The sequence below is a fragment of the Chiloscyllium plagiosum genome, chromosome 36 (assembly GCF_004010195.1).
Source record: "Chiloscyllium plagiosum isolate BGI_BamShark_2017 chromosome 36, ASM401019v2, whole genome shotgun sequence".
Lineage (NCBI taxonomy): Eukaryota > Metazoa > Chordata > Chondrichthyes > Orectolobiformes > Hemiscylliidae > Chiloscyllium > Chiloscyllium plagiosum.
Window position 1 is genome coordinate 7,551,129 of NC_057745.1, and position 24,090 is coordinate 7,575,218.

Consider the following 24,090-nt stretch of genomic DNA (forward strand, 5'->3'; position numbering starts at 1 on the left):
CACTCTCTACTCATTCCTGAGGAAGGGCCTGTGCCCGAAACGTCGAATCTCCTGTTCCCTGGATGCTGCCTGACCTGCTGTGCTGTTCCAGCAATAAAGTTTCAACTTTGATCTCCAGCATCTGCAGACCTCACTTTCTCCTCGAAGACAATCAAAGTGAGCAGGATGAGAATTATTCTGTTTCCTGATTTTAATGGTATTCCTGCATTCAAAGAAGGAAGAGATGTTCATGCATGGAAAAGACAAGCAGATGCAGCGGTGCCTTTTCGAAGAGATACCTGCCAACCTTACCTGCATGAACACACCCTGAAAATGCTTCTTTGTATTTTGGAGGAGAGTGCACGTCTTGCCTCCTCACAGCAAAGATGATCACCTTTCAGGTTGGTAGCTCAGGGAAGGGTACTAGTTATGTACTGGTTAACAGTGGGACTGCTCATTAAACTGCTCCTACTGCCTGCTGCTGCTCCTTTTTCTGATAGTCTGATGGACCGAATAGGCACCAGTTCCTTCTAAGACACTGTCAGCTGGTTGCTCCCAGATATGTCTTGCTAGAGATAGAAGTCTTACTTACAAGAAACAACAATTTAATTGCCTGCCCTGTGGAAAGTTTGCATTTACTTGATAGTACATAACCGTTACTGGCTGTCAGTGCCTCCAAGAAGTTAAAGCAACATGCAAGTTAATGATATACTCCCTAATTCCCCATTGCCTGTTAACTATTGACAAGGCACAAGCGAGGAGTGTGGTGGAATACTCTTCTCATTCCTGATTGAGTGAAACCTCAAAACTAATCAATAAACTCACACACCCAGGACGAACCAGATTGGCACTTTATATACCACATTAAATATGTACTTCCTACAGCACTAATGCACAGTTGTAGCAGTGTGTACCATCTACAGTAGTACATAAAAGGTTCCTTCAGCAGCATCTTCCAAGCCCATGACCATTATCATCTAGAAGGATGAAGACATGGGAACCCGGACACCTACAAGTTCCCCTCCAAGCCTGATTGGGAACTGGATCAGCATTCCTTCAGTGTCACTGAGTCAAAATCCAGGAACTCCCTCCCCAGTAGCATTGTGGGTTTACCTACAGCAGGTGGGACTGCAGCGGTTCAAGAAGGCAGCTCAACCCCACGTTCTCACGGGGCAACTAGGGACAGGGGCAGTAAATGCCGACCCAGCCAGTGACACCCATGTCCCACGAGTGAATTAAAAAAAGGGGAACAACAGTCGGAAAAATATACCGCGAAAAATCCTCTTTAACCCCTAAAAATAAATTGAAACTGCCCATGTGATTATACGGAGCAAATTTTATTTGTTAATTTTTTTTACTGGTTTTAGCATCAAGTGGATTAATTTAGAAAATGGAATTTCGTGCCCAGTCCCGGACAATAGCCTTATGACTTTAAAGTTGTCAATAATTTGACTGGGTTGGAAATAGGCGGTAAACCAGAAATACCTGGTTAGAAAGCCCCACACTGATTTTGAATTTTCTTATAAAGGTTGGGCGGCAGGGTTGTCAAACTGAAATGGGTGAACTGGGAGAAGGCAGGTTTGCACATTAAGTGCAGCCGTTCCTCATGTTGTAGGTGACACACCAGTCACCCCTCGTCTTTCCAATCCCTCTAACCTCTGCTAATGAACGTGAACTGGGAGAGTCCCTCCAGACTCGGGAAACCTTGGAAACGCAGGGGGGAGGAGGAGGAGGAGGAGAGGAGACGCAATCGGGAATTGGGCAGTTGGATTGCAGAGTGCGTTGAGCTGGGTTTGAATGGGAGACTCACACACAGACACAGAGCCCAAACCTATCCAGGGAAACCGCGCAGGCACCCCGTCCAGGATCAGCAACGCAACTTGTTGTTGGAGAGGCCAGTGTCGACAGTCACCAGCTCCCTGCGCCCACTTCCAAAAGTCTCTCTTTTGTAACCATCACAAAGTGACACAGAATGCGCCTGGAATTCAGCGGCTGGTTGTTCGGGCTGCTCACTATCCTCGCAATCCTTCTTATCCTGGCTGATATTTCCAAAGTGGAGATGGAATTCGGGTAAACGTGTTCCTCTATTTACTCGCGATGTGCTTTTCTCGGCCGAGGTGTCAGTTTGACCTTTCTAGGATTTGTTTATAGATGGAGAGATGGATATAAAGGGGCGCGGGGGTGTTTCACAATTCTTTTGTGAACGCTTTTAAACGCTGCTGCCTTGTGTTACTTTAGTTAATGATTTCCCAATCGAGAGGCAGGCTGCGGGTTCCTGGCTGCTCTTTGTATTATTCCTCCCCTGTAACTCGTTTGAATCAGATGGAAAGTGAATTGATTCTGCGACAGAGTGCGAATGTGCCCCTGTCCCAGACAGACACTGGGTTAGTTGACCGTTTCTCCTTTAGGAATGTTGTCCCTTCCTTCTCTGTCCCTTCCTTGTATCTTGCCACCATTCTCTTTGTCTGTGATTTCTTCATTCCCCTCCCTCCTTTTTCCTCCCTTTTGGTTCTCCTTGTTTCAATCTCTCATCACTCCCAATAAAATTATCTTTCATTGACTACCATCTGTTTTCTTTTCATATCTGGATCCGTCCCTGATCTCTGACTTTGTCTCAGTCTCTTGCTCTTTTGTATGTCTCTCTGTCTTTCACACCCCTCTTTTTTCCGGTCTGCCTCTCAGTCTCTGTACCTCTCTCTTCTAGGCTTATTTGTTTATTCTGTTCCCTACTCCTGTCTACTGTTGTCTGTGCGTGTATTTGTGTTCTATCTTTCTATATCTCTGGCATTAGTAATTCACCCTGTTTTCAGTGCCTTCCCATGGCAGTTCACCATCATCATTTGATACAACATTTGTGTCACTTAAACATGAAAGCAAACTGTTCAATGTGACAGTCTGTCTACATTTTCATTGTAATCTGCACTGAGTAACCATCTCACACATTACAGGGGACATGAAATCAGAGGCAGGAGACAGTGTCTCTGATTTTCATGAAAACAATTACACTTCATCTCATTTTCCAATTCTATCTATTTTTTTAAAATTACTATTAGGGATGTATGAGAGACTTTTTGATCTCATTGTGAAAAGTGGAGCGCCAGGGGAGATCGTTCCAGTTTCCGTTTTCCTGGGCACTTGGGGAGGATTCACCTCTGAAAATCTCTTCGAGAAGATTATGTCTGACCTTAGCATTCTTCGTTTCTTCTCCATGTTGATTTAATACTTTGCCTTCTCTCCTTTATGAAAGGCTCCACAATCTTAATTCAATCTCTCCGAATTATTTTCCCTAGTTGTACATCTCAAGCCTGTATTTCCTGTTTCATCCTGGACTAATGGCCTAATTCTGCTCCTATATCTTATGGTCTTGTGGATCCATTTCTTCCACTAAGTATTCAGTCCCTACATTGTCCATGTTTGAAACTCTTGGCTTTCAGAGATCCCAGCTGCCTATGAGTTGGGCGGTGTAGTAGCTTAGTGGTTAGCACTGCTGTCTCACAGTGCTACGGACACAGATTCAATTCCACCATCGGCTGACTTTTTGTATGAAGTTTGCATATTCTCCCCATGGCTGCATGGGTTTCCTCCGGGTACAATGCTTTCCTCCCACAGTCTAAATGGTGGATTGGCCATGCTAAATTGACCATAGTCTCCAGGGATGTGCAGACTAGGTGGGTTAGCCATGGCAGATCCAGTGTTATGGGGGGAGTCTGGATGGAATGCTCCTTGGAGGGTCGATGTGAACTCGATGAGCTGAATGGCCTGCTTCTACATATTCTTTGAGTCTTTTTAATCCTTCAACTAACATGATTAAATCACGGTGATCTGGCTATGATTATGTTGCTGTTTGTGGGATCTTGCTGTGCATAGATTGGCTGCTGAGTTCCCTACATTGCCTCAGCAATAGCATTTTAAAAATTACTCACTAGGTTGTGAAGCACTTTAGGATGGCTCAAGGTTGTGAAAGGTGCTATATAATTTCTTTTAGAATTACACTGCCCTGCTGCCTCTCAGTATTCTTAAAATCCCCTTTCCCAGTTTAGGATCATACCATTTGCTCAGTATTTTCCTTCCTACCCCAGTGATACTGGGGACACTTCCCTACCTGAGGAGTGTTACAGGCCAAGCGATGTTCAGTTCTGTCTCACAGGGATTGCCAACTAACTAATTATGGAACAAACCCTTCAGAAATTTCTTAACAGGAACCAGGCACAGGGCACAGTTCTTCTGCCATGTACCGAGAAAGTCTATGCCATGAAACAGCTGGGCACAGCCAATCAGCCTGGATTTCATCTTCTCACCTGTCTTGATTCCTTGCATTCTGATAGCTTTAATATGTCTGACTTCAGGTAATTTACTGTCACTGAGGTTAATCTGGTAAAGTTTAACTTGTCCACTCATCCACTGGTACATTTGGTGCATGTGCAGTCTGAATGTGGTGCTGAACCACAGAATGGATGAAAGAACCAGAACCAATGATAATATTTCAGGGTGATGACCTATGCTCACAAATCCTGATGAGAGGTTATTGACCTGAAACATTTACTCAGATTCTCACTCCACAGACATGACCGTAACCTGCTAAGTAATTCCTATCAAAAAGAAAATTGGTTTTATTACAGGTATTTTTAATTAAATTGCTCAAGAATGTTACTCGACACCTCTGGAGCAAGTGGGAATTGAACCCACCCTCCAAGCTCAGAGATAAGGACATTACCACAGTGCCACAAGAGCCCTTCCAGCATATTTTTCTTGTTCCTTCTTCCAGATTGTCAACATCTGCAGTCATTTGTGTTTGTCACATGGTTAACCCCTGCTCACTGCTGATTTGAGCTTGAATATCAGTTGAAGTGCAGTTCACAGCATCTCTAGGTAAACCTGCTGAGAGATGTCATTATACACCTCTGGAACAGGTGGGACTTGAACTCCAGGTCTTCTGACTCAGAGGTCTGGACACTACCACAGCACCACTAGAGTCCCTTTCATTGCTAGACTTTAATAGGTTAAAAAGCTCCAGCTGGAGTTATGAAGTAACATGAACAACATTCTATTGCATCGAAACACCAAAGGTTAATGTGCAGCTGGAGAACCAAAAAAAAGAAACAGGTTTGTGAAAACATTGTTCTTTGGCATTAGAGTGTCGGGAAAATTGCACTCAAATAAAGCCTTCCGATCCCTGAGTTGGCAGCATTGCGTCGGCATGTTAGTACTTGCTAAGGGTTGAGACTTTGGAAGTCACAGGACCCAGAGAACATGGTGTCCCTGCTGTTGATAGTGTGACAGGGAGGGGAGATGGGCACATATTCACTCCCTTTTTTGTTGGAAATAGCAGGAAAACAGTATGTGCACTGAGGTGACAGTATACCTTTAAACACCTAATTTCTTTCGGGTGAATCAAAGGCACCTGCTCTGATTCAGACTCATTCATCAGGCATACTGTACACCCTGGATAATGGCATCTGGTGCCCCTCATTGAACAAGATGAGCAATGAGGACTTTTAACCCACCTTGACCATTTCTACACATAGCCTAAAGATTTGTGAATCCGAAGTGTGGAGACATTGACTGTAGTACTGACAGTCTCACGTGCAGACACCTGCCACACTTGACTGTTATTGGTGCAACACTGCAGCAATACTTGGCCAAGATTGGAGACAGTAAGACCCTCCAAAAGAATAGGGGTTTCAGTCTGTAACACAGTTAACAATTTTAAATGGAATTCATAACTGGCACTTGTGCCAACTCTACCATCTTGTTTCTGGCAATAATAAAGTCCACTTGCATTGAAAAAAAAAGTCACTGCTGTCTAACAGTTGGTGGGGGCCCGTGCCCAAATTTTATAGGTGCATCATCTTTCAAAACACTTTTGCATTAATCGGTCCCCTCTTAAAATGTCTCCTTATATATGCCTTGACTCTATCACTCTTTATTAGAAAGTGCTCTGAGAGATTACTCCTAATGAGTGAAGAGGATATGTGGAAATTATTGCTGCCTATTAATTCTATCAATTTCTTCTCTTCATGTGTAACATTGACTGCCCTTTCTTGTTGCTGACCATCTACCCCAGAACAATTAGATTCTAGAATCTCCAAAAAACTCAGCATCAGCTGACCAACAGCTAAACCCCTACCAAATATAGGCTGAGCTCTGGCAGGTCATAACCTAGACCGAACCTAATCTGTAGGTGTACTTAACATTCCAGCATTTGGTTGGGCAAAATTAGGAGGAAAACCCTTAATGTTTGCTAGAAAGATTGTTAGTTTGTGAGTATGTTTTAATACTGTTATTAAATTATTTATACAGTTATTAACATGACATGGAGTCACTCACAGCAAGACCCCACGCCACAACTCGCAAGTAGGTCTAGATATCTTCTAATCAATCTGTTCAGAAATGTTACTACACACCTCCAGGGAATTGAACCCAGGGCTGCCTAGATAGATGTAGGTATGCTAACACTGCACCGTAAGAGCCCTTCCCAGGTAGTTCAATGATAGAAGTCTTACTTATCTCTTTCTTTTTAATATATCCAGTGGTGCTCTTGCACACAATTGAACATTTTCCTCCCATCATCACACATAGCTTTTTTCCATTGATTAATCACCACCTGTAAACTGCTAGCATTTCCAGTTGAATAATTTTACATCCAAAGCCTGTTAAGGCCAATGATGTGAGGGCACTAGTGTTGGACTGGGGTGGACAAAGTCAGAAGTCCAGATTAGAGTTCAGCAGCAGGTTTATTTGAAATCACAGCACTCTGAAAGCTTGTGATTTCAAATAAACCTGTTGGCCTATAACCTAGTGTTGTCAGACTTCTGACTTTGTTAAGGGCAATGCAGACTATGAAAGGTAAAGGAGAGAGAGGGAGGGACTAAATGGAAATGGGACAGAGGAAGAGATCTTACTTCTCTATTAATTTCAACCTCATAAGAACTAATTAAAGGCCTCCTCCCTCCAGGCTACAATTTACTCATCTGCAAATAGGTGATCCACCCAACAGTTAATCTGTTTATAATCGAGGACATGTACGGATGGGTCAACCTCTGTTCATGACTCCCATCAGAGAATCTGTCCCACCCACAAATCACTGGCCTGAAACCTGGATTGCCCTTCCAGCAGCTGCCACAGCCTTATCCCATTGCTGCTGTTATACAAAGGGTTATTACCATGGAATGCCTTCAGTACTAACAACCTAGGATGTTGGTATACAGACTAGGTTAGAGATCAGCTTAGGATTGTTAAGGACAAGGGCAGTTAATACTTGGGAATGTCACCACCTACAAGTGCCCCTTCAAGCCACGCACCATCCTGTCTTGAACCTGTATTGCCACTCCTTCACTATTACTGCAACAGAATCCTGGAGCACCCTTCAAAACAGCACAGTGAGTATCTCACAACAAACATGAGAGAGAGGACCAAATTACAATGGAATTGGAGAAAACCACTCCTTAAATATGTGCTTCAATGAGCCTCAGCTACTCTGTTATTTCTGGAGCATGTTCTGATTCATTCTTAAAGGGGCCTTCATTTATAACATGGTCAGTTGCTACAATACTTGAGGAATATTACTAACAAGGCAAGTAAAGTAAATCCATGATTGTTCTCGAAATGTTCCTCTAACCAACCTGGTCAGACATATTATTAAACCCCTCAATAGCAGATGGGACTTGAACCTGGGCCTCCTGATCTGCATTGTTTTAACTGAGGAAGTAACCTACAATAAAAATAATAGATGGAGGAATTTGAACAAGATCTGTGTCAGTATGTTTTACATTAATATCACGTGGCAAATTTTAAAGAATAGCTAAATTTAACACAAAAAGTTTTCAAAAAGTAACACTAAAAAGCAGAATCCCATCAAAAGTTTTAATTATTCTTTATATTGGAAATCTTTGAAGTTTTGATTGAACAGAAAATAGGAATATGTTGTGGGATGGCTTTCTTTTATTCATTGACTGGATGTGGATGTTGTTAGTAAGGTCAGTATCTATTGTCTATTCCTAATTGCCCATAGAATCATAGAATCTCTACAGTGCAGAAACAGGCCATTTGGTTCATCAAGTCCACACTGACTCTCTGAAGAGCATCCCACCCAGACCCACCCCCTACCCTATCCTCATAACCCCGTGTTTCCCATGGCTAATCCACCTAACCTACACATCCCTGGACACTATGGGCAATTTAGCATGGCCAATCCACCTAACCTACTCATCCATGGATACTGTGGGCAATTTTGCATGGCCAGTCAACCTAACGTACACATTTTGGACTGGAGAAAGTGATGATCAGCCAGCTTTCTCAGTACAACTCAATGACTTTCCAGGCTATTGGCAGTTAAGAGTGTACTATTTATGATTCTGACACCACATTTTGGCCTAATAAGCTTGACACCATCCAGGTAAGCAGCTGACTTGATTGATGCATCCCATTTAACACATTAAACATTTAATCCCTCCACTGCCAATGCAGTGGCAGTAGTGTGCACCACTTATAAGGTGCATTGCAATGAATCACCAGTGGTTCTTCAACAGCAGTTTCCAAACTTGTATGCTCTACCATCTAGAAAGCCAATGGTAGCCAATACATAGGAACACCACTGGTGGTGATTAATCAATGGAAAAATGCCGCAGATAGTAGGAGGAAAATGTTTAAGTGTGTAAAAGGGCACCTTTGGATATATAAAACACAGAGAGAAATAAGCACTTTATCACAGAACAATTGCAAGTTCACCTGCAAGCTGCTTACCATCCTGATTTGGAAATATCTATTACTGGGTCAAAATTCTGTGGTGTCCCTACATCCAACTAAGTGCAATGGTTCAAGAAGGTAGCTCACCACCAACTTCTAAAGGGCAATTAGGAATGGGTAGTAAAGGCAGCCATACCCACATCCCATGAAGATTCAGTGAAAGGTTGGAATGATACATTTCCTTCCTTACAGCACATTCATGAACAAGTGGATTTTATGGCAATCCCAGTTATTTCACGGTCATCTTTACGAACATTAACCTTTTGTCTCCGAATTAGTAGAGTGCCCTCTTTTCTGTGTTGGGATTTGAACCACGGTCTTCTGGTTGTTGGTCTGGATTTCTGGAAAGGAGCAGTATTCAGAGGAACAGTGACCGTCGTATTGTAGAGAAACAAGAAAAACTTGATGAAAAGAGAAAGATTAGAGGTCGGGGCTAAGGGAAAGATCAAAGAGAATATTTCTTTCTTTCACCTTCCAGTCAAAGAGTTGAGTGAGACTGTGTGAGCTGTGAATATATATTCTTTACTCCCTGTAGATTTTCAAATGGAAGGATGGCAATGAGACCAGCCAAGGATGCTCTGCAGAATAAATGCTGTAGGTATGTAAGTTGTGGACATATTCACATTTTTACTCTTTAATTGGGACCATGAGATTTGTATCCCCTAGCAAAGATCACAATCCCAAACACTGTCTTGCTTGTGGGTGATCCTTGAGTTTGCAAAACAATGGGTTTTATTCGATGTTATTGAGAGATGGCCCTAGGTCTATGCCTGTAATCTCCTCACAAGGTATAAATTTCTCTTGCAGCGCTGGGCATATGTGAAATGTAAATCAGGCATCTCTGCACAAGAAACGATTGAAACATAGAGACAATAATTCCACCTTCATGGGGCCCTACTTCTCAATGACATTGCCAAACATTTCCAAGATGTTAGGAAATGAGGACCATCACAAAATCACATATTGATCGATATCCCAAAGCCAGGAAAGTTGTGAACAGAGGCTCCGAATATGCAGTTTACAAATGGTCTACTGAGGATCAAAGGTGAAAGGAGAGGTCATAGCTCCCTCAACTTAAGGATAGTCCAGTCGTGGCTTGATTGAATAAGGCAAGTCAAAGGAACCGAAGTCTGTTTAAATGTAAACAGAAAATGCTGGAAATTCTCAGCTGGTTAGATGGCATGTGTGGAGAAAGAAGTTACATGTTGATGTTTTGATGGGATATCTTCAAGGATTAATGAGAGTTCAGGAGTGCACTCTGGTGTCCTGGAGATTATCTGTTCTTCAACCAATGCCTCAAGTTAATGTTGTTCATGGGATCTTGCTGTGCTTAAATTGACCCACACATTTCCTACTTTGCAACAGCGCAGCAACTACTCTTCAAAATGTACTTAACTGGGACTTTTCCTGGTGTTGAATGGTGACATGTAGTTGCAAATCCCCTTTCTCTCTCTACACATCATCCTGACTTGGAAATATATAATGATCCCCTCACCATTGCTGTGTTAAAAGTCTGGAACGTCCTTCCTAGTAGCACTATGGGTGCCCCTACAGCCGAAAGACTTTATCCAGGGCAATTTGGGATGGGCAATAATTGCTGCTGTAGCCAGTGACACATCCAATAAACAAATAAAGCAAACTTGTAATTCTTAGACTCCAAATTATAGACCATTTAAATAGCGGCTTCTCGGCTGACGTCTAGCTATCACGCTGTTTACACGGAGTTCCAGGCATGGCACTGCAAATATCTTCTTGTCACTCTGTCTCCAGCCTGTTCACATACACAACATTCCTCTGGGGTTTAAGCAGATACTAATGTGTCTCTGCAGAGCCTGTCACTGGCACATGTTGTGAATGTTCTCCCACTGCTGTTTGTATTTCACAGCATCACACACTATTGTCAGCAACCAACCCTCATTTTGAGTGTGATTTCTGCACGGGCTGTGAGTTTCTGCATTGGGTCTTATATGACTGAGCAGATTCTCAACTCACATATCTTTGGGAACATGGGGCAGGATGTCCCACATGGTCATGAAATCTGGAGGGCAGGATTTAAGTTACTTCCTTTTCCTTCTCTTCCACCAATTTGCCTCATCATTAAGTCATCAGGACTCCATGAGACTGTAAGATGTCAGAGCAGAAGTAGGCAGTTCAGCCTATCACAGTTGCCCTGCCATTCAATGACATCATGGTTGATCGGATAATCCTCAACTCCACTTTCCTCCTTTTACCCTTACTGATTAAAAAGCTGCCCCTCTCAGCTTTGAATATACATAATGACCCAGCTTTGACAGCCCTCTGTGGTAAAGAATTCACTACCTAACGGGAGAAAAGGATCCTCCTTATCCCTGTCTTAAATATGCAACTCCTCATTCCAAGGTGATGCCCTCTCATCCTAGAGGGACTTGGGGAAACAATCTGTCCACATCTTCCTTTCAAGTCCTATAAGAATTTTATATGTTTCATTAAGGCCACCTTTCATTCTTCGCTATCCTACCGGGTACAGATCCAATTTACTCAACCTCTCCTCTTTAGGCATTTGGAGGGTCTGCCTTATGTGCCCTCCCTGCTCTGCATCCATTGCCAGTCTATTTTTCCTTAGATAAGGGGCCCTGAACTGTTCAGTGTTCCAGCTGTGGTCTGACTTGTGTTTCATACAGTTTTAGCACGTCCCTACTTTTCCCACTGAAATAAAGTCCAACGTTCCATTTGCCCGACCTTTTTCACTTACGATGGCAAATGTACCAGCTGCAAGTTCCTCCCAAAGTCAGGCACCACCCTGACTGAGAACTACATCACCATTTCCTAATGGTCACTGTGTCAAAACCCTGCAACTCCCTCCTGTTGGCTCTGGAAAGGTAACAGAAGGTAGCTCATCCCCACCTTCTTAAGGGTAATTAGTGATGGACAATAAGTGCTGACCCAGTCAGCGACGTCAATATCCTGGAAGTGGATGCAAAAGCTAATAAGTGTGATGTAGCTCTTTGGACAAGTTGCAGCCATTGTGAATAATTGATAGCAAGTTGCTGCCAGCAGAGATCATTCCAATTGTCAAGGATAGAAAAGTTCTGGATTAGTGGTGTTGGAAGAGCACAGCAGTTCAGACAGCATCCAAGGAGCTTCGAAATCAATGTTTCGGGCAAAAGCCCTTACTCACTGCCCTATCACTGTGGTGACTGTAACTCACTGCCCTGACACTGTGATCTCTGTAGGGCTTTTGCCCGAAACGTCAATTTCGAAGCTCCTTGGATGCTGCCTGAACTGCTGTGCTCTTCCAGCACCACTAATCCAGAATCTGGTTTCCAGCATCTGCAGTCATTGTTTTTTACCAGGGTAGAAAAGTTGCAATCGCACTTGCTGTGTCTCTGTTACTGTACTGTAAAACAGGGTGAATTCTACAGCACCAGTTATGTAGTGGGTGTCAACAGGAGTAGGCCATTTTGCCCATTGAGCCTGCTGCACTGTTTAATACAATCATGACTGATCAAATAAGTAAAACCATTGCGGTTCATATTAATCTAGGAAGTGTGGACTGGTTGGAAATCTGAGCCAGTCTTGCATATCTACCTATAATGCACCGCAGAATAAAGACCTGATCCAGCAGGAGATAAACCCTGGTGTTTAAGGTAAATTGGAAGCAGTTGGACCAGTACAGTTATCCCCAATGTGTGACACCAGTTGTCACTAGTAGGTGAATGCATTGCCTGATGTGGCAATGAGTCGAGAGTGTGGTGCTGGCAAAGCACAGCTGGTCAGGCAGCATCTGAGGAGCAGGAGAGGTGTCATTTCGAGCATAAGCCCTTCATCAGCCAATGCAACCAGTTTCATATTACAGTTTTCCTCAGCCAGAACAACAATAACAATGCTACAATTCACCTCAGCCATCCTTGTGGGCAAAAACATGCCCAAGAATTAGCCAGGATTACTAGTCAAGCTCTCTGATCAGTTACCTCCCCCCCCCAAGCTTGGACGTACAACTGTTGTTTTAAAGCTGGGCTCCACATTGCAATGTCTCTCATCCTTGAGGAATCCAGTGAGCAAATTTGAGAAAGGGAAAGGTTGTGACAACAGATATATGAAGAAATCAAAAGAATTCACTGACAATTTTAAAAATCCCAAATAACAAGCCTTATGGCAAAGCCAATTTGTGCTTTTTTGGTTAAGAGGCAGAGCTAGAGAGAGGTAAAGATCCAGCCCCAAGTCATGATCATCAGGACGTGAATGATGACTGGAGCTGACTTAAGGAGTTAGCTTTTACCCTTGGGTCACATCTGGTGGGTCACCTCTGGGTGGGGCACACTCCAAGCTGGCCTCAGTGAAATGCACATGAAAGTGAGACATGGTAGTGAGCTGGGATTCAGCCTGGGGTTTCCTCACCTCAGAGCCTGCTTTCCTTCCCTGCTGTGCCTCCACCACTCTTACCCCTCTCCATCTTTCTTTCTCACCCCTTTCTCTCTCACCCCTTTCTCTCTCTTTCTCACCCCTTATACCTCTATGTCTTTCTCTCCCCTCTCTGAGACCCCCTCACTCTGTTGCACCCCAGCCCCTTTAACTTCCAGAAGATTATCAGGGGGCGAGAAGTTTGCACTGTAGAGATTTCCTCCAGCGCTATTTACAGATTTGCAGATTATTTCGTGTGGAAACAGATCCTTAGGTCCAGCAAGTCCACACCGACCTGCCGAATCGCAACCCATCCAGACCCATTCCCCTACATTTACCCCTTCACCTAACCTATGGGCAATTTAGCATGGCCAATTCACCTAACCTACGCATTTTTGGACTGTGGGAGGAAACCGGAGCACCCGGAGGAAACCCACGCAGTCACGGAGAATGTGCAAACTCTACACAGTCAGTCGCCTGAGGCAGAAAATGAACCAGGGTTTCTGGCGCTGTGAGGCAGCAGTGCTAACCACTGAGCCACCGTGCCGCCCACAAGCAAACGTTTCTCATTGAAATTAAAGTGGACAATTTTTAATTTCCCAGGAAGACTTAAAAGCAATTTGGCAAAGGCAATTCCTTTTTTGGAAATGAAATGAAATAATAATTAACAGGAGGGGGTCTGGCAACCTGACTATCACTCCCTCCCATCCCCTCAATGTCATGGCGTGACTCAGAGTTCCTCTCCACCTTCTAACTCTCATCAGCTTCCCCCCCACAGGGTGACTCTAATCTCCTTCCACTCCTCCCAAGCTGGAGTTTCCCTAACAGCCTCCTGATGCCAGAACCGTACCACACTCTCAGTGCCACAACTACAGGTCTCAAGCTGCAGTTACAGGCCAGGACTGAACTGTGTTCGTTGTTGATAAACTCACCTTACAGTAGCAGAGAAAGGAGCTCTGGGTGAAGGAGCAGCTCATTGCAAAAGTCTTCCACTCCACATTTACCTGTATTTGAAACTTCTGCTCTGTGATTAAGCTGTAAAGCTAAGCAGGTTTTGGGCCCTGTATGAACCATAGGCCATAGGCCCAGCATCCCTGTGTTAAAGGAGGAAGTGAGGACTGCAGATGCTGGAATTTTATCAGAGGTGAGAGTGTGGTGCTAGAAAAGCGCAGCAGGTCAGGCAACACCTGAAGAGCAGAAGAATTGACGTTTCTGGCAAAAGCCCTTCATCAGGCATTCCTCATGCTCAAAACATCGATTCCCCGCTCCTCAGATGCTACCTGACCTGCTGCACTTTTCTAGCACCACACTCTCATCGCTATGTTAAAGCCAGACCAGGCCCCAGTTGTGGTGCTCCCCTTAGGAACACACGCACGAAGTGGGTCAGTACTGAAAGGATGATTCCCCTTGTGAGAAATCCAAAATGAATTGGGGGAATGGGGAGAGGAGGCATTGTTGCAGAGAATGGCCATCGCCCATTGAAGACACAGGTGAGGAAGAATGTCTTCTTTCAGAAGGTCATGAATCTAAAATTTTCTTCTACAGGAAGCTGTGGAGGCTTGGATATTGAATATATTCTAGGCTGTGATGGACACATCTTTGAACTCAAGGGAAATCACAAGATTATGGGGAGCAAGCAGGAAAGTGAAATTGAGGCCAAGTTTGCATGAATCATGATTTTATCGAACAACAGAGCAGGTCTGAGGGATCTATCAGTGTCATCGAGTTGTACAGCACGGAAACAGACCTTTCGGTACAACTAAATATCCTAAACTGATCTAGTCCCACTTACCAGCAATTGGCCCATATCCCTCTAAACCCTTCCTATTGTGTACCCTTCCAGATGCCTTTTGAATATTGTAATTATACCTGTCTGCACGACTTCCTCTGGCAGCTTGTTCCATACACGTACCACCCTCTGTGTGAAAAGGTTGCCCCTTAGCTCTGTTTTATATCTTTCCCCTCTCACCTTAAAGCTAAGCCCGTTAGTTTTGGACTCCCCTACACTGGGTTAAAATAAAAGATCTTGGCTATTCACCCTATCGATGCCTCTTATGATTTTATAAACTTCTATAAGATCAACTCCTCAGCTTCCTACGCTCCAGAAAAAAATAGCCCCAGACTATTCAGTCTCTCCCTATAGCTTCCAGTCCGGCAACATGCTTGTAAATCTTTTCTGAACACTTTAAAGTATTCTGTATGTTCCTTAGATTTTAACAAATGACCATTGCTGAGGTCCCACAGGCACCTCTGCAATCCATTTGGCAGCAGGAGTCAGTGCCATCAGGAGCATTGGAGAGAAAAAGAAAGCAAGGAATAAACAAACTGCAGAGAAACTGGCACCGGGAGCAGGACTGACTTGAGGTGCCGTTTTCGAAGCTGTCACGGTAAAAACAAGACATGACAGCTGAGATGGTCCCCAGCTGCTGTGTCCATTCATTCAGTGGAATCAAGCCGAAGCCGATGCCCAGAGCAGCATCAGACTTGCCTTAAATAGCAGGCTATTTCTGGTTAAGATCCTTGGCCCCCACTGAGAGCAAAGGAGCTGAACAATTGACCCTCTTTCACTTGGTTTGACCCTGCAGCTGCTCAGGCCTGGCTGATTTATCAGCTGTGTTTTACTCCAGCACACCTCAGCCTTCACTAGTGAGCATATCCACTCCAGCACCCAGCTTACATCAGGTGGTCATTTTGAATTTGGTCCAAATATTGGTTCAACCTTTAAATAATGATTTTAAACATATGATAACAGGAAAAATAATTTTGCATCAGAATCCCACAGGCCATAATTCAAGGAGCATTTCAGCTCACTGGGAATTTTTGAAAAATTCACTTCCAGGATATGGGCGTCACTGACCAGGCCAGCATTTATTACCCATCCCTGGATACTCCTTGAGTAGAAGATGGTGAACTGCGTTCTTGAATTGCTGCAGTTTATATGCTGTGGGTAGACCCGCAATGCCCTTAGGGAGGGAATTCCAAGAGTTTGACCCAGCGACAGTGAAGGAATGGCGATATATTTCCAAGTCCAACATCAATACAGGTTGATCAACTTTGCTTGCAGGAAGTAGCTTTTGGAATTGGTAAAGTGTGAACAAAATTTACGAACCTTTTACATGTCTAAATGTTGCCCACTGATTCTGATGGAAATTAAGCCTGTGCGTACACTTAGGTGTGAACATGAATTGAGAATGGAATCAGGCTAATCTGTGATGCCATCTCTGGTTGAATATCCATCAAACCCTCATGTACTGGGCTGGTGCACTAAGAAAAGTCCCCTGTGTTGGTATAGGAGGGCAGCCAGCACCTACAGGACCAGCAAACGTCAACAGCAGGAGAATGCTGGGATTGTTTTCACTGGAGTGTAGGGTGTTGAGGGGTGACCTTATTGAAGCTTATCTAATCATGAGGGACATTGATAAGGTGAATAGCCTTTTCCTTAAGGTGGGGGAGTTCAAAACCTGGGAGCATATTTTTAAGGTGAGGGGCGTGAGGGCAACATTTTTTACATAGAGAGTGATCTGCCAGAGGAAGTGATGGATTCAAGTACAGTTTCAACATTTTAAAAAAATTTGAGTAAGTACATAAATAGGAAAGGTTTGGAGAGATATGGGCCAAATACAGACAAGTGAGACTAAGTTTAGTTTGGACGCATGGAAAGCGTGAATTGGTTGGACCAAAAGGTTTGTTTCCATGCTATATGACTCTATGATGCGGAGGAGCTGGTGTTGGACTGGAGTGGACAAAGTTAAAAATCACACAACACCAGGTTATAGTCCAACCGGTGTTTCGGAAGTACCAGCCTTCAGAGCACTGCTCCTTTATCAGGTAGCTGTGGAGTGGGATCCTAGGACACAGTGGGATCCTAGGACCATAGTGTCATACAGCTGTCCGAAGAGTTACCTGATGAAGGAGCAGTGCTCTGGAAGCTGGTACTTCCAAACAAATCTGTTGGTCGAGAACCTGGTGATTTCTATCTATGATTCTAAGAAGAGGGATTTCCAGCTCTCTCTGTTTTCTTCCAAACATCAAAGATTAGTAAGGGATAGAAATGTTTCTTTTGAAATGACTTTGCTCCAACTCTGTGCCCAAAGTCTGATTTTCCAGCAGTCCATAAGTAATCCCGATTAAAAGAGCCAAATTGAAATATTAAAATGCAGGTCCTAAAATACATTTATGCCTCATCTGAAGCTATTTTAGTTCTCCGCTGCAGTGTGGCTGAGCATTGAGCTGTCAGATGAGCTGTTCTGAATGGAATCACTGCAGGGCTGCCTCATATAAGGGAGACAACCCTTCCTTCCTCCCACTTATCCTACACTGTTCTTTTGCTGCCCACCCCCACCTTTTGTGACCCCCCTCAGCTCCTCTGAGAAACGAGCTGCCTTGCTTTCACCACCAAGGATTTACGTGCTGTTGGTTGCTGTTCATATGAACTTAAAACCTGACTACATAAATGGCTTCATGACAACATCATCGGGCACATGGGCCAAATGCGTGATTTCTGCCTCCTCAAAGTTCGCCTGCCACCCTTCGGAGCTTTTGAACTTATTTTGTCACAGCCACGAGGGGAGTGCAGATGTGAAGTTCTGTGCAGGAGGAATCTGCGGGTAAGGCAGGAGCCATTGGCCATGAGCAACTCATGGGGAGCACAGCAGATTTCAGAGGTGTGAGAGGCTGCAGGCAGTTGATTGAATATATAATTACTCCCCACGGTGCAAGTGCACAGCAGAGGGCTCTAACAGGGTCTGTGTATCAGAAGCACACAGCAGTGCTGACAGTCCGTGCAGAATGCAAACCAGTAGTATCTCGCTGGGAGTCAAACCATAAACTGTAAGCAGCAAAGTATGATGCTGATCCTTATCCAGAAGGTAGACATCCTACACCCACCTACCAGCTTGCCTCTCTGTAGGAATATTCACAAACATATAAGCAATGCAATGTTATTTAGATTTTGTCTTGATGTAAAGCTTCTCTCCACCAGATATCCGGTTTCCATTAAAGTTTTAAAAATCTGCATGTACATCTGTTACATCAGTGTAACAGACTCTAGACCAAAATATACAGGCCATAGATCAGTGGATCAATAGCAACATTTATGCTTCACACCTTTTTTATTTGCCCGTTTTATCAACATATCTTTCTATTCCTGTCTCGTTCCATGCTTACCTGGTTCTCCATGTATATACATTACTGCCATCCACCTCAAGTAACTCATGGGGGATTGAGTTTCACATTTTTACCACACTCTCGGTGAAGAATTTTATCCTAGTTTACATTACTTAGATTCTTTAAAGAACACTTTATTATATTGTTAAGAAATTACAATGTCTTTCAGACAACTTGTTTGCTTGTTAAGTGATTTTTACACAGAGTAAGAGAGTCCAGTTTACAATCCTTGCAACTCCTGGTAATCCAATCCACCCAGCCCAGATTGTTTAGTTCCAGTTTTATTCATTTTTATGAATTGTTGAATTCTCCAGTTTGAAATCTGTGGGTTTGAAGATTACAAAAAGGGCTGGTTTTTAGTTTTCTCCTTAGTCAGGTTAATTAAAAATCAATCCATACTTCAGTTGTCCGTCTTTGTTAAAGAATTTCTGACCAGTATAATGGTGCATGTGTGTGTGTGTTGGTTTTAGTCAACAGCATGAGAGCTCTTCAATTATCGCACTGTGTAGCTCTTTAAAATCAATGCTTGTAATTGCCCAGGGGAGAAATAAGCACAAACACCTCATCCACTGTACCCCAGGAGAGGACTGGGAGGAAGGAGAACGTCCAACCACAGGCAAAACTTCTTGATATTCCAGAATGGAAGCATAATACAACGCTGACTGCAAGGATAAGGTAAACTCTTCAATTCAATTTCTAAGATTTGACTAATAAAATAAAAATAAACATTGATAATAAGAAATTGAATGTTAGAGTAATAAGAGAAAAGATGTTGACTAATCTCACAAATCAAATTAAACAGCTAAAATTAAAGTTCTGATTCTTTTTCCTTGATCTTTTGAAAGGTACAGCTTTGCTGAAATGGTTACCATCCAGTCCTTCCTAATGCTCTATCCTATAGATAAAAAAAAACTATAGATCTTATATTTCTACAGTTCCTTGCATGATAGCAGGACATTCCAAAGTGTTCCACCATCATTGAAGTGCTCTTAAAGTGTGCATTGTGTTGCACAGCAGAAACCAGGACATCCACTATTTGCATGAAGTAAGATTCAACAAACACAATGAGGCAATGATGACTTCATCTCTAATCAGATAATGACAAACGAAAGCAATGGAAATACTCAGTATTTCCAGCAGAATCTGATGAGAGAAACAGAGTTAACCCTTTGAGCTGAACTTTAGATCATAGACCACAGAATCTCTACATTGTGGAAACAGGCCCTTTGGCTCAACAAGTCCACACTGACCCTCTGAAGAGTAACCCAACCAGACCTGTTCTCCTATCCTATTATCCTACATTTACCCCTGACTAATGCACCTAACCTACGCATACCTGAATACTATGGGCAATCTTAACATGGCCAATTCACCTAACCTGCCCATTTTTGGATTGTGGGAGGAAACCGGAGCACCCGGCGGAAAGCCATGCAGGCACGGGAAGAATGTGCAAACCCCACAGACAGTCGCCCAAGGCTGGAATTGAAACTTGCTCCCTGACGCTGTGAGGCAGCAGTGCTAACCACTGAGCAGGTCGGCCATTTGGCCTATCAAGTCCACACCAACCCTCCAAAAAACATTCTACCCTGACCCACCCCCTACCATATCCCTGTTATCCTGCATTTACCCTGGCTAACCCATCTCGCATACACATTCCTGGACACTATGGACAATTTAATATGGCCAATCCATCTAACTTGCACAGTTCAAAGTGGTCCCGCATCACCATTTTGTTCTAAAAATCATGTTCCCGAAAACCTCTGGTTACCCCGCCAATCTGACAAGCAGCTAAACCCGACTCGGGCCGAATCAGCCAGGATCCCAAAAGAACAGCATAAAAGACCATAAAACATTGATCACCCACTAGCACAGACACAATGGGCTGAACTCCCCCTGTGCTGTACCAGACTCGGGATTCTACGATTACCGGGAACAAAGTGGGACAAAAGTCTGGCTGCCGACGGAAAAACAAGAAGTTGACAGGGCAAATAAAAAACAGATGATTTAACGGAGAATGACTGCAGAATTCCGAGTTGAACAGAGGGTGCAAGAGTCACAGAGAGTCAGTGTGTGCAGGCACAACATCTCATCTGGAAGGGTCATGGCTTTGATGATTAGTGACTTTATTAATTAAGAGGGACTGAACTTAAAAGTAAGGAGGTTATGTATCAGTTTTCCAGGGCATGGTGTGATCACATTACAAATACTGTGTGCAGTTTTGGTCTCCGTATTTAAAAGGAAGGATATATTAGAAGCAATTCGAAGGATGACTGGGTTAATTCCTGGAAGTAGTGGTTTGTTCAATGAGGAAAGCTTGGACAGACTGGGCTTGTTCCCACTGGGGTTTAGAGAATGAGGGAGTGATCTGATTGAAAGGTATCAGATCCTGAATTTAACATTAACTGTGTTTCTCGCGCCTGAGGTGCTTTCCAGCACTTCCTTTTCAGAGTTCCAGCAGTGCATTGTTTTGATTTTAAGAGATGATGCTGTCCAAGACATCAGTCTAGAGCACAACTGATGGAGGGTTGCACGGTTCAAGTGGTGTCTTTAGGATGAGACGTTAAAAGAAACCTCCATCTGCTCTCTTTGATGAATGTAAAAGATCCCATGGCCCATGGGGGGATGGGAGGGTTGGGATTGGTGGCATTATCTTTAGTGACTCATACCTTATTTATCCTCAATCAGCATCACTGGAACTGACTGCCTGGTCATTATCTCGTTGCTCTTTGTGAAGCTTTCTATATGCAATCATTTGTTGTGTTTTCTACATACCAACAGTGATTAAACTTCCACAGTACTTTGTTGTTTGTAAAGGGCTTTGGAAAGTTGTAAAGGGTTTTGAAAAGTGCGAAAGTCAAGAAAGAATCTGTGGAAATGCAAGTATTTCTTTCTTTCTAATGGGCCATCAGCTTTACTACTCAGAAAATTAGAAGTGACTTGAGGAGTGTTGGATTGCTGACAAACTAATCATTAAGATCACTGCTGTGCTCCAGACAAAAGGTCACTTTTCCTGATCCTTGCTACTATTTCGGACACAAGTAGTCATAGGCATATTCAGCTCCCAGTCCTTCAACTCAAACTTAAAATTCTTATTCTTCTATTCAAATTCCTCTATTGCTTCCAATCCCCATCCCCAGCTCTGTAACCTCTTCCAGTTTTACAATCCTCCTGAGAAATCTGCTCCAATTCTGGCCTCCTGCATCTTCAATTTCCTTCACCTCTCTAATGACAGCTATGCTTTCAGTTTCCGAAACTCTGGCATTCTGTCCCGTGAATGTTTGTTTAAGGTGTTCTTTGAAACTTGCCTCTGTATCTAAGCTTTTAGTGAACTGCCCAAATATATTGTTGCGTGGCTCAATGTGGAATTTTGTTTGATTATACTCTTGGGAGGCAACATGGGATATTTAAGTACTTTAAGGGTGCTATATAAATCATTGTTTGGACTTATATCTGTAGCTTTTTTCATGAGTGTGCGTTCTTATTGCAGTGCTTTCATTCCCCAGTCAACTCTCACTGATAAAAGCACATTAAATAGACCTTACTTCCCTTTTCACCCAATCCATTGAGTCATTCTGTGTGAAGATGGTGTGTGAATTAACAAAGTGGTGACTCCAGGTTCAAATATTTAATTCAGTTGAGGTTTCTGTTAATTAAGCCTGAGATGTGTTCACCGTCAGTGGAGGTGTAATGGTCCAGGGAATTGGAATAGGCACAGGGGGCCAATATTCACAAAGTGTTGTCAAGACTCTGTCTGCAGGATACGCCAGTCAAGAATCATTGATGCAGCTGAACCCAGGTTGCAACTGGTTCATTGTCCTGAGGGAGTATTTCAACTGGCAAGGCTGATGGGAGGAAAACCTTGAGAAAATGGGGAATGAGTTTGGTATAGCAATGTGCCACCTGTTCTGAAATAACAAGCTTGAGGAGAATTGTAACTTACAGCAGAAAGCAGGCAAGTTAAAGAGAAAGAAGGAATTAAAGGCATAAAAAGAAACGGGGGGACGGGGCAAATGAACATGAAAGGGCTGCAGAGTATGTATGCGAATCTGCAACCTATTCAAAATAAATATTGAGGACTGGGATCATTAACTAAAATGGAGTGATGTGTGGTTGCAATGTCGACCAAACTTTAAATCCAGTATGGCTGAATGGAAAGAGGGTGCATGACAGAAAATTAGAACAGAGGCAAATCAATTCATCTTCAACTTGACAGTACTTGGAGTGTTATACTCCTGGAACTGCTTTTATTTTCTCCTTGCATAAATAATTTGGATGTAGGCACAAAAAAGAATGCTAATGAAGATCGCGACTGATACCAAATTAGGGACAGATTGCAGAAGTGTGTAAACAGGGAGGCAGAACTGGCTGTTAGGTGGTGATTTGAATAGAGATTATTGAGGCAAAACTGTAAAGAAGTAATTTCTGTAAACAGGATACTGAAGGATGAATGCCTTAAATAGCAACACTTTCGATGAAATTGAGGAACAGAGATGCCTAGGCATCCAGATAATCAGGTGGAAGTGGGTACTGCAGATGTTGGAGATTAGAATCATGATTAGAGTGGTGCTGGAAAAGCACAGCAGGTCAGGTAGCATCCAAGGACCAGGAAAATCGACGTTTCAGGCAAATGCCCTTCATCAGGACCATTCCTGATGAAGGGCTTTTGCCCGAAACGTCCATTTCCCTGTTCCTCGGATGCTGCCTGACCTGCTGTGCTTTTCCAGCACCACTCTAATCTTGATCCAGATAATTAGATTTATAAAATGCAGGATTAATAGGCCATAAAGCAGACACAAATGGAATTATGGTCATTATTCACGGGTATTGAAGATAGAAACAAGGAAACAATGTTGAATTTGGGTAATAGATTGATTAGGTTACATGTGGAGTTTTGTGTATGGTGTTGAATAGGAAAGATATTAGGGTCATGGAAGCAAGAATTCACTGGGAATGAACGAATACATTTTGGATCTTTCCCAAATAGGGAAGGATAAGAAATCAAGCGTAAAGAAGATATCCAAACTCTGAATAGATTGTAGAAATTTAAAAGTGAAAGATGATTGTCCCTTAGTACTAATGCTCATCAAGGTTACTGGCACAGCTGGATACACAATAACAAGGGATGTAGATTCAGGATTAGCACTTGAGGAATGAAAGAAAAGTGGAATAAAATATTTATCATCCAGGATTACCAGAACATGAGATGCTGCTTTATTTGTGATCATAAAGCAATTTGTATGAATCTTTGAAAAGAAAAGTTTTAAAAGCATTTATAGGAGGAGACAAATAGGAGTAGAATGGTTCTTCACTTGAAAAGATAATACTAAGAAACAATAGCTTAACTTAGAATCTCCATGCAGTGCATTGATGAAGGAGGCTGGTTAGCTCATCATGTTTATGCAGGTTCTTTGAAAAAGCTCTCTGTCACTCTTCCCTGTGCTTCTGCCATAGTATGGCAATTTCTTTTTCATTTTCATGTGTTTGTCCAATTCTCTTGTGAATGTTATGATTGAATCAGCTTTTATCAGCCTTTCAAGCAACACATTCCAAGTCATAACAACTCACACTTTGTATCTCAAGTACTCCATATCCTCTCTGATTTTCCTACCAATTACCTATGCTAAATCTCTACTCCTGATTCCAGATTCACCCACTAATGGAAACCTTTTTTCCTGTGACAACTCAGTCTTGAATGAATGTATTTAATGAGCTCTTAGCTTCCCCTACATGTCCCTAAGGAGAACAATCTGAACTCCTCAAGTCTGTCCACGTAACTGTGATAGTGATAGTGTCACAGGTAATAAGGTCACTGGACTAGTA

The 24,090-nt window shown here is 43.0% G+C and overlaps 1 protein-coding gene across 3 annotated transcripts in view; it reads left to right on the plus strand.

The window, feature by feature from the left end:
• Positions 1-1,189: 1,189 nt before the first annotated feature.
• The window catches only part of st8sia2 (ST8 alpha-N-acetyl-neuraminide alpha-2,8-sialyltransferase 2), a 41,963-nt gene continuing 19,062 nt past the window's right edge, over positions 1,190-24,090 (plus strand). Inside the window, exons 1-3 of one of the 3 annotated variants that reach the window (XM_043677223.1) lie at positions 1,191-2,049; positions 9,260-9,322; positions 18,811-18,945. In XM_043677223.1, the coding sequence (XP_043533158.1) occupies positions 1,952-2,049; positions 9,260-9,322; positions 18,811-18,945 (296 nt within the window). In that variant the 5' untranslated portion in view covers positions 1,191-1,951. Of the gene's footprint in view, positions 2,050-9,259; positions 9,323-17,354; positions 17,712-18,810; positions 18,946-24,090 lie in introns of those variants that run through there. The other 2 variants (XM_043677224.1, XM_043677222.1) reach the window with 2 other exon arrangements.